Raw genomic sequence first — 12,180 nt, 5'->3', positions numbered from 1 at the left:
TTAAAATCATTAATTTCTAATATTCTTAAAGTATTTATTGTCGAATTAGATTTGATATGGTAAAAGTATTCAATTACAAAAGTAAATAATTATACTTTGTAATTAATTAAATTTTTAACTCTATTTATGTGCGCTACTACCAGTCTATAATATTCCAAATTTCTTTGTAACATGTTGCTATATAAATCATAAATTAAAAAAAAAATGATTTTTAGTTTCACCTAGATTTAACGATGGATTTTTACAATTAAAATCAAATTTTATAAAACGCTCAATTGAGTAAATCTTTTTTAACAACTTTTTTTTTATTGGTTTTTTTAGTTATATAATCATTAAAATTAATGAAATTCTGAATATTTCCATTGTACAATCTTTTTAAACGCCAAAAGTTAATAAGAAATGATTACTATGATTTTTATTTAAGTGATCTATTACAATAAAAATATAAAAAAATCGAAATTTTCTGATAAATTTTTTGTAAATAGTAAATATAAAATTTCCTAATTTCATATTAATCTTAATAATTTCATTTTTTTCTATTTAATAATATCAATTTTAAACTTGCAAGTTGAGCTAAAAGTTATGGTAATAAATTCATTTTTTTTTATTAAAACTTTCACTTTAAAGGACAAAAAAAAGTAGGTTCAACATGATTACTTTTAACATATTAAAAATCAAAATCAATAATTATTTGAAAACAATTCAATATAAAAATTATATAATATATAATTAAAAGAATTACTAATCTGGGTATAATTAAGGAAATAGAAGTTGATGTTGCTTTTGTAATTATCCATCAATTTTTTTAAATTACATACACTATCTACAGATTTGCATCGAAGCAATTTCTTAAGATAGTGATTTTAATCACTGTCAGATTAAAACTATACTGGGTCCAGTAGGACCCAACTATGCAACGTCTCCACTATGCCGCGACCCCACTGAGCTGGGTAATTATTGTTTGAAAAGGATTATGTCCTAAGAATTGTCGAATTTTCGGTGTTACCGCCGGATGGCGAACGCGGCACTTCCTCTTCACGTACGACAGGACTCACTATGCGGGGTAACCCGCAATATTTTGTTTGAAATATTTCAGACTTAAATCAGAACATTTAGTACACTTTAAAAGCTTTCATTTGGTGTGATGCTCAGTATAAGTGGGCGTTGATCGTAAGCTTGAAGGTTTAGGAGAAAGGTAGGCAGTTAGTATGTCTAACGGTAATGATTAAAAAAAAATTTCTTCGAGGACTAGAAAAAAAAAACAAATATAGTCAATAATTATATTAAAAATAGACATATAAATTTAATATGACTCAATTATATTGAGATTAAATTTTATAAATATATAAAAATGTTGAATGGAATAGGTTATATAATAATAATACTTATAATACCAGTAAAAGGAATGTGACTTTTGTAACTACCTAACAAATGTAAATATATATTATAAACTATATATTATCTTAAAAGTATTGAAGTTAATTTATTGTACTTATAGTGTGTTGTTTAATAATATCATTAAAAAATATGTACTTTAATAATAAAAAAGCACTGTTTGTCAGCTTATTGAAATTTGGTACAACATATTTGAGACATTCTAAATTCAAAATTTAAAACAACAATGCTTAAAATATTAATAAGTTGCTCTCTAAATCTAACTAATAAATTAAACAAGTATAAAAATAATAAATATATTAACGTATGAGCAAAATGGGATATTTGAGGTATTTTTTAACGTTGTTATAATACACATATTCATATTTTAACTAATAAACGATGCTTTTGGCATGTGTATTAAGTGACAATGTCCTAAGTTAAGGGTAATTAAAGATAATATAAGAAGGCTTTGTTCTGCTCGCATGCCTGAGCAGGTTCTAGATTCAATCCAGAATTCAGTTCGTTTTTTATCGAAACCTAAGTAACTTGGTATACTATAGGATTTTCATTAGAGTATGTCGTCGGCATGGCTTTGTTTAATGTATTATCAATAAATTTTTCGCAATTATTTGCCTAGTTTTTATAAAGTCATTTCAATATAAAAATATCTTCATTGATTTTTTATAACAACTAATTTTTTGGGATATTTCAATTTATTATGGGAATTTAGGGGAATTTTTCAAAATTATGATACTGATAATCTCAACTATACACGTTTCATGATTTTTTTGGATATCTTTATATCGTTGGGCAAAAATGGTCCAATTAATCGTGTGTACTGAAAAAAAACATGACAGAGTAAATAAAAATAGCTTCTTAGCTACGCATTGAAGCTTAATTTATTAATAGTATTAATTTAGTATATACTATACAATATTGATTTTTAACAGTAAAACTTAAATACGACGCTTTTAAATTAATCCTGAAGTAATCTCATTTATGTAGTCTACTTATACGTAAAAAATTATATTTGAGAAGAAAATTATTTTTGTTATTTAAAGCAATATTGTTAATGTATTCCACAAAACTAATTATACTAAGGTACTAGTGCCTATAACTTCACATCAAAATAAGCTATCACTGTGGAACTTTTTTCAAAAAAAAATTTTTTGAACATCGAAATTTTTATTTAATTTATTTTTAAATTTTGCAGTATTTTAATAGCAAAATTTGAAAGTCAAAAAATTTTTTAATAAATTTTTTTTTTTTCAGAATCTTTTAGTTATGTTCTTTTAACCCATATCATATTTGAATCGATTTATAAATTTTTTTGTATCCTTTTACGGTATTGAACACGTAAGGTTTGCTGAAAATAGCCAAATTTATCATCTCATTACACAAAAGTGACTGAACGAATTTTTTTCAAATTTTTTTTTAAAGTAATTAACTTTATGAAGAAAAGTAATGGAGCTTTTCCGAACTTGGCCATTGCTCCTAGTATTTTTTTATGAGTCCCAATAACTTAATCTACTACAGAACTCAGAATAAATACAAGAAATAAAATTTGAGTGTTGAAAATTACGTAGTTTGTGGATTTTCCATAATACGCAAATTGTAAATTTTGTAAATTCTATAAGAAGCGTTAAAATTATTTCTCCATCATAAAATGTTCACCAGACGTTTTAATTGCCTAAAGAAAAGTACTATGTAAATTTGAAAAAAATTTGTTCACTCACTTTTGTGTAATGAGATGATAAAGTTGACTATTTTCAGCAAACCTTGCGTGTTCAAGATCGTAAAACGATACAAAAAAAATTACAATATACATTTTATTATACTTATAAATATATTTGTTTATATTTACGGGTAAAGCCCAAGTTATAACTACAAGTTTAGAATTGATTATTTATAATATCAAGTTTTAGTTGGTATCAAAATTTAATAACGGTTGTTTAACAAAAGAAACTCAATCTAAACTTTTTAAATTACGTAATTCGTAATTTAATTTTGAATCTGCCAGAATATAATGACAAATGTGCAAAAGTAATAATTTTAATAAAAAAACATCTTAAATAGGAATAAAGCAAACAGTGACGGAATGTCTGAATAGAATATTGTATTTCTCAAGAATAAACATTCATAGAATACGTATACAATTGAATGTATTTGACAAAAGAGAGATAATTTTTATCTTGAATGCTGTCGTGGTTCTTTGTCCCGTGCCTTATGGTAATACCCTTTGTTTGGGCATGATCTCTTACTACTAAAAGATCTTCGATAAAATTAAATAAAAACGTAAAAGACGAAAAAATAGATATGCGTATATTATATGTACGCGAGCTGTACAAAGGTAGACTGATCGATTTTAAAACCGGACAACTATGTAGCCGCCGAACAACGATGAAATAAAAAATAACAACGACAGTTAAATCTTGACAATTAAACTTATTAAGTACATTAAAATCGGGGCTTAAAACCATTTATATAACATTATTATAATTATAGTCATCAAAATAAATTTGTATGTATAAAATACTATGGGGAAATATATAGGATGTAAAATATATTCTGGTTTATATGTTTTCGAAGCTTTGGAAAACTATTCTATATAATAAAATACAGTTAAGGTAAAGGTGGTATAAGCTAATTTTTTCCCTGTTGTTTAGTCAAGCTCCGAACTAATTGTTTTAATTTTTGTTTCTGTAATAATTAATATTCTGTTACAGATTTTCTTAAAATGGTATTTGATGCTATCCAGAAAATTATAAATAATATTAGTCTACGTATAAAAAATAATTGTAATCTTATATATTAGATTAGGTAATATATTATTTTATAAAATATGACAAATTTGAAAAAATAGAAGTACATTAAAATATATTTATTATGATAGAACTAATACTAATGTAATTTTTAGTAATTATAAAACAATAATTTAAGCTTTGTAATTATATTGGTATTAATAGAAGACGTTTTCTATTTTAATAAAAAAACGCTAGTTTATATCAAATAAGAAACAAAAATTTTAATGTAATGTTAAAATTATTATTAATCCATTTTTATATCTTTTGCACATTATCATTATATTTTCTTAAAAATATATTTCTATTTTAAAAGTAATCAAGTAGCCGAGATCAGCTCGAGAGCTGACATCAAGTCCAACAGGTCCTCGCCACGCTGATTAGTGTCAACTGATCCCCACACAGGGGAGTGGGCTTTAAAGTCCCAACCACGTATTCTCCACAGTCATTACGCGTCCACCCAAGCCGCCTTACTCTGTAGCGAGAAGAGACCGGCAAACTCGGCGACGCGTAGCAGCCAAGATGTCCATGCCGTCTATCCTCGCAACTAGGTAATCGGCGCCCGACTCGATGTCCGCGACCGGGGGCAACTGATTTTACTCTGGCATCCGACTAACGAAATAGGCCAAATCACGTTGTGAAATGTAGAGACGGAATGGGACGCCCTAAAGTAATGCCTAACGGCAATTTCAGGGCGGTCCACATTAATGCCGGTCATGGTAAAAAAAAAAAAACGTGTTTTACAACGGCATGATGTGGCAAATGGTATTTTCCTTGTTGCATGGCATTTTTCATATGACCGAGATTTTCATACCTAGACATAAATTTATGGTATTTATTATATAAAATCAGATCCTCTATAAGTTCGCGTTCTAAATTCAAAAATAGAGAAACTTACATTTTACGTGAACCACCTAACAATGACGGATCCAACCGAAACGATAAAGAAACTACAAATCGTCTAGTTTGAGAGTCTTGACTAGTTGTAAGAGTGAAATGTTCTTCACATTTTTGAACATTAGTGAATAATTTTTTTGAAGGTGCTGGCTCCTCTATTTTCCAAAATGTATTAAATATCATATCGATTGATAATGTATTAATTAAACACAGAGAAACAGCTGACGAATATTCTTTTTTATCTTTTGTCTTATTATGATCCATTCAATCATAGTTTCATAAGCAGAGGGTAATCTGGAACACGGAGAAAAATAAAAATAGATACAAAGTAAGAATAGGTACTTGGAATGTTGGAACATTAACTGATAGAAGTAGAGAATTAGTAGAAGTATTGGAGAGGATAAAAGTTAATATTTGTTGTGTGCAGGGAACTAAGCGAAAAGAAGAGAAATCAAGGGATATAGGTGAGGGTTAAAAAATAATATACTCAGGGAAGTATAGTTCAAAAAATGGTGTAGGGATAATATTGGATGAGGAAATGAAAAGTAAAGTAGTAGAAGTAGCTAGGAAAAGTGACAGGATTATGGTTCTGAAATTGATATTCGAGGGAAAAGTGCTGAATATAATAAGTGCCTATGCATCACAAGTGGGATGTGATGCAATAGACAAGGAAGAGTTTTAGAGAGAGATGGATAAGGTGATGCAAGGGGTAACTAGCAATGAGGATGAGGTGATAGGTGGAGATATCAATGGACATGTAGGTAATGAGAGGAGATGATATGATAGAGTACATGGAGGATATGTTTTTAGTGGGAAGAATGAGGCTGGAGAAAGAATACTGGATTTTGCAGTATCGTATGATCTTGATGTGGTTAATACTTATTTTATGTGGAAGAGAGAGAGAGCGTAAATTACTATACTTATAAGTTAGTAAAAAATAAAAAACAAAATATTTAAAAAATTTTTTGAGGATCAATATTCCAAACACTATAATAATTTTCCTAAAATCATACCTAAAGAAGAATGGTAAACAGCAGAATTCTTTTTACATATAATTTTAGATAAAAAAAAAAAAGAAACATATTTTCTTATAATTTTAATACTCTTACTTTTAAATTCAATTAACTTTAGATCTAGAAATATTTAATATCATTAAACAAATTTTTCAAATCAAAATCAAAATATTTAACTAATATAATCCTAACATTATTTTAAAAAAAAAAAACATTCTTTTTACATATTTTAACATATAATTTTGATATTTTTGCCCTTATATTTACTAATTAAATTTTAGATTAACATTTTTTTATACAACTTTAATAACTATAAAAGGAAATATAAACAACAAAAAAAAAACAATTTTAACATAACCCAATCATAATTTTTTTAGATTTAATTAACATTTGTTCAAAAATTTTTTTTTTTTTACAATTTTAACACTAATTATAAAAAAATATATAGCTTAACATATAAGTATATATTATTAATTGTGAACATACAACTTTAATCATACATTAATCCTAGTTTTAATATTACTCATAAATAAAATATAATTATTTAAATTTTCAAACATACATGTATAAGCTAATTTAATTTTAACTTTATCATTATATCAAAAACCATATATTTTTTTTTAACTTGTTCAACTATCAAAAATGTAGTTATAGAATTATAAGTTTTATTTAATGTTAAAAAAATCAATTCATCACCTTCAAATTAACAAATGACAACAAAATATAGATCTATTGTACTCAATTTCCTAGGTTTAAAGCATCAAAAAAAAAAAATGTCTCTAATCACAGACACATCGCTATATAATGACGAAATCATCAATCGCTTCATGAGCTGTTAACAAGAAGAAGTGAAGACAGAATTTTTGCCTTTGACACCTTCTTCATTCCTGAGATTGACAGAAGAGGACTCGATGCCATCAACTCAAGATTCAAAGAAAATCTCTTCCTAAAAACCATGGCACTAGCTCCAATACATGTTAACAGTAATCACTGGATCATAGCAGTGATTGACACACAACAACGCGAAATCATCTGCTATGACAGTCTGGGTCATCATAATATAAACGAAGTAACAAAGATCCAACAGTTCATGATAAAACATGAATTACGTATGGGTGGATCTGAATCCATGTGGCCTATATTCAGGGGAGAAACCACAATTCAAGAGAATAACTATGATTGCGGACCATGGATTCTGGAAATTGCAGAGAAAGTGACCAGAGGAGACCCACCATTACCTGACAAAAACAACATGAAGGAAAGAAGACAACTACACAGCAAATGGTTAGAAGAAGACAAAATACATTTATATCACAATACCGACCAGTTCACAAATCCCCCACCTCTCCGGCCCTCTTCGCCAACTAATATTAAAGTTATAGAAATCGACAGAAGAAGTATCAAAAATATAAAAAACAAAATGAGAAAAATATTAAACGGCACAAGAAAGAAAACCCGATTGCGACAATATCTAAAGAAAAACAATATCTTAAAAATACGTTTAAATACAAATTCAGAACTAGAACCAAGTAAAACAAAAATATATAGCAAAACAGCTACACAGGCTCAACAAACCTAGTGGAACAATAGTACAATAGTTTAAATTTCATCAAAATCACGGCTACAACAGAACAATCAACGGCAACTCAAATTCAAATTAAATCCCATCTTTATTTTTATATAAATATATTTAAAATTACCCTCTTTACACTAAATATCTGTTTTATAATACATTAACTCATATTGTATTTTTCTAAAAAGATAACATCATTGAAATTGTTATATTAATCTAATAAACATACAAAATTTTTTTTTCATTAAAATAAATGACAAAATAAAATAAAACGTTTATTGTAAGTGATTCTAATTAAATGTTTGTCAATTAAAAACCGAACAAATTTACTAAAAAAAAAAAAAAATCATAATTTAATCTTAAGTATATCATTTTATATAATAAATTAAGCTAGAATTAATATATCTATTTTGTATAACGAACATATAACTAACATACATGACAACATTTATACTATTATATTTTTATACTATTATATCATTATATCACTTGAATACATTTATATACACAATTATTAATTTTAAACATTTGTCTTTATAAGTTCTGTAATAGGTTCACATGAGGACATGTGAAAAAAAAGATCGTGGTGCATATTGTAGTATCACACTTTAATACATGTAATAATTAATACTTATATTTAATAAAATATATCACCAAATCAGTGTTTCCCCGTGGATAAGATGAATAATAAAATAATACCCTTACACAAGATTTAATCTCCCTCTTACGCATTCCATAAAACGCCCACGTAAAAGATTCTATCACATTAACCAATCAAATACAGCAAAAATATTTCAAGAATCTCACCAGAGATCGCTAAACCAGTTTTTGCAGGCTATAAAAAGGCCAATTTCCCCCAAATTCGGGTGGTTCCTTTGCACTTGGCTCTCTTACTGTGGTTGCTCTGAACATCCCTCTAGCGAATACTGGGACGCTTTGCCATTCTATACATCTCTACGGCTCTCTGCAATACTCAACTAAGATACAAAAAGTGAATGTGCGTGAGTTTATGTTTCATTCTAGTAACAATTCTATATGAAATCTACATAATTTTTACCCTCTTTCGTAATTACTGAAAAATATTATACATCTTATTTTCGGTCGAATACTTTTGGTGATATAAATATTCTGACACATATAAAATATTGGTGTTTATTTATTTCTTTTTGTTTACATTTATATTTATATATATATAAGCATATTCTAAGGTACTTAATTTGATTGAATTGTATTTATTACTTATTGAAGGGCCATACCTGGCTGGACAGGGTAATAGTACAATAATATCATAATTAGAATTTTAGTTAATCTTAAAATTTTTTTCAAAGTGTCTCTCCACTTATCGACTAGCTAGTCTGATCTCTGCCACAGTGCGGGCAATCGGAGTGTAGGACACTTATATAATTTACAACGCATAAATTATTAATATTATTTTGTAGTATACATTAGATATTCTAAGGTAATTAATTTGATTGAATTGTATTTACTACTTATTGAAGGGCCACAACCTGGCTGGACAGGGTAATAGTACAATAATATCATAATTAGAATTTTAGTTAACCATAAGATTTCTTCATAGTGTCTCTCCACTTATCGACTAGCTAGTCTGATCTCTGCCACAGTGCGGGCAATCGGAGTGTAGGACACTAACATAACTTATCGTGCATAAATCTATAGTACAGTCGCATCTAACCTAGGTCGTCCTACAGGTGATTGAAAAGAAGTAGGCCACATATCATAAGGTTCTTTGCATAAAGACAAAGATATTATTTGAGATCTCGCGTTGGTATATCCATCTACGAAATACAAATAAATCAGAGTCGAAATATTATACTAATATATATTTATAACTAACATTATACTAAACAACTAAAAGTGTCTCTCCACTTATCGACTAGCTAGTCTGATCTCAGCCACAGTGCGGGCAATCGGAGTGTAGGACTCTAGTATAATCTATTGTGCAAAGAACCAAAATTGAGCTCACATCTACCCTAGATCACTCTTTGGACGACTGAAAAGACGTAGGCCACTTGGAAATAGTTTGTTGCACAGGACAGTTATGTTGTTTAGAAGTTCTTTATTTGCTTTATAAATTATTAAATAATAAATATATTAACGTAAAACATCATATACAAGGTTAAGAACTATACTACATAAATATACAAAAGGTTTTTGCAAAAAGACAGAGTTATAACAAACTTAGATTTCACCTTGGGTAGATTTAATATAGAATTGTACTAGAAAAGTAGTTACACGCGAGTTANAGATTTGATATAGAATTGTACTAGAAAAGTAGTTACACGCAAGTTAATAATAATTTAAACCGTATAAATATAATTGCGTACATTAATGCGTAAATGTATACATCGATAATTGTTACATCAACAACATCATTCATCTCAAGAGAATATCAGGATAGTCAGAGGTAAGTGAAACATTTGTTTACATAATAAGTCTATAATAGATCCTTTACTGAAGAATTTTTTAGTACTAAACAATTAGAACAGGATAGGTCATTGATAATAAACTAAAATATTTTTATAAAAAACACGATACTTGTGACTCGCCGGAAATTAGTGTACGCGTTTCTGTGCAGGAGCTAGGTAGTGACCCTTCTTTGTAATTCCTACTTATTCATACATTAGACGTCTTTACGCAAGCATACATACCCCGAGATCCCTTTCTATTTCAATTTATTGTAGTCACTGCTGGGTATCTATAGACACTTTTACTTTCCATTGGTGCCCATCCTTTTTACACTACGCCCTCTACGATTATTATTTCCTTATTGCCCACCTGTGTTACATTTCTTCCCTTTCACACCCCGAACCCTAACACACTTAACAACATTCCTTTGCTACCGCCACCTACCCTTTTTACTTATTTTTTTGTTTATTACAAGACTACCACAACCTACCCCCCATGTTCGTCTTTTTGGTTATTACAAGACAGCGGCTAGTTCCTCCCGAAATGTTTTAAAATGCATTACGAAAAGAACACCGATATTTCATATAATTAAGTTTTTCATTTTTAACTTAAAATGCATTGTATTAGTTTAAATTTAATATTGATTTTATGAATTCGGGTTTTCAAAACATAAAAAATGGAATAGAAAAATATTTATTTTGATAATCATTTTTCTTCCAGTCATTTGGTTAATGATTAAATTTTCAAAAAACCTAGACCTTGTCTAGGCAATTATCTTAATTATTATGATAATTTCACAATAATCCGCCTAATATCCAAAAAGTTATACCAATTATAAGTAAAATTAAAAGTATCAACATTGACTTTTTTATGAAATCTGTAATTTTTTAAACATTTCTCTATATAGTGGAGATTTAGGTAAATTTTTCAAAGTTGTTGCGTAAAAAGTATCGAAGCTCAAATGGTAACCTACAAAATATATTTTCGTATATGACAACTGTTTGACTAATGTTCTTTACGAACAAAGGCAAATTGTGTTATATGGCGTCATTTCTTCATTTATTTATAATTAAATAATTTAATCTTTTTACTATTGTAATTTAAAAATACTAAATCGAAATTTGCATGTATAGAGTTTAAAAACTTCTGTTTAAATGTCAAAAGAAAAATAATTGTTATAAATAAAATAATTACTGCATTGTAAGTTCATAGTGGAAATTATAATAATATATATAATTTTAACTCAAAATTTTTAAATCTGACGTATTAAAAAAAGTATACTCTGACAGAAACATTATTTGATAATCCTCTTTATAAAATTTAGTAATTTTTTTTATATAGGTGCTTAAAATTTAGTCAATAATTTTCCATTGATAATACAATTTATTATATCCTCACTAAGTAGATACTCTGCATACTTAAAATATTCATTTAATAATTATAAGGTTATTGTCAATTTATAACTGCCTATTTCGGGAATATCTAGATTATAACAATATTATAGTGGGCAAAAATAACATTGACTAAGTTTCAAATAAGACTTTTGGGCATTTAGATATGATTTAGTTTTAAATTTATTTATTTCAAATATGCATTATTGTATTTCTGATTATTGAAAAATTGAAATTAAAAAACAAACGATAGCTCAATGGGTCACAGCTTAGAATGTATGTGTCATAGTTTCTATATGCATTTCTTAATTTTGAATATCTCTGTATAAAGAATAATTTAAAAAAAAAAGATATCAGATGAGACGAGTGCATAAAAAGTATCGATTAAAAAAAATTGTATTGATCCATAAATTTTTCAACAAATTATAGAAATAAAATTTAAAAATAGAAATTTTTTTCACAAAAATAGCATACATTTGAATACGGTAGTCATTTTTACCACAAAGATAAGTCCAGAGGTCAATTATTTTTCTTCAAATTAAAGTAAATTCCATAAGCTTTAATTTAAGATATATATAAAAGTGTCTGTATTTCCAGGAACTTTTGTTTAAGAGTTAAATGGAAATAGTTAATTTTTTGTGGAAAATTTGCCTTTTAAAACCTCTCCTATGGGCAGGAAAAGAGTTAGATTTTTAAAAAAT

General features: G+C 27.5%; 2 protein-coding genes across 2 annotated transcripts in view; one reads left to right on the top strand and one right to left on the bottom strand.

Annotated features, from left to right (window-relative positions):
• Positions 1-12,180, top strand: part of LOC126901549 (craniofacial development protein 2-like) — a 265,790-nt gene that overhangs the window by 71,484 nt on the left and 182,126 nt on the right. The window lies entirely within an intron of this gene.
• On the bottom strand, positions 4,441-5,534 carry LOC126901564 (uncharacterized). The gene is made up of 2 exons (XM_050678113.1): positions 5,077-5,534; positions 4,441-4,992 (listed from the first exon to the last, which is right to left on the bottom strand). The coding sequence occupies exons 1-2, from the start codon at positions 5,337-5,339 to the stop codon at positions 4,893-4,895; spliced, it is 363 nt and encodes a 120-aa protein (XP_050534070.1). The 5' UTR covers positions 5,340-5,534; the 3' UTR covers positions 4,441-4,892.

The sequence above is a fragment of the Daktulosphaira vitifoliae genome, unplaced genomic scaffold (assembly GCF_025091365.1).
Source record: "Daktulosphaira vitifoliae isolate Bord-2020 unplaced genomic scaffold, ASM2509136v1 Scaffold_3, whole genome shotgun sequence".
Lineage (NCBI taxonomy): Eukaryota > Metazoa > Arthropoda > Insecta > Hemiptera > Phylloxeridae > Daktulosphaira > Daktulosphaira vitifoliae.
The sequence above is the reverse complement of the archived record's forward strand: the minus strand, read 5'-3'. Positions and strand labels throughout refer to the sequence as shown.

Excerpts from the sequence above, each read along its gene's own strand:
- LOC126901564 (XM_050678113.1), bottom strand. The coding sequence starts at position 5,339 with ATGGATCATAATAAGACAAAAGATAAAAAAGAATATTCGTCAGCTGTT. Across the intron at positions 4,993-5,076 it reads TTAGGTGGTTCACGTAAAAT|GTATGAAAATCTCGGTCATA; the intron begins GTAAGTTTCTCT and ends ATTTATGTCTAG.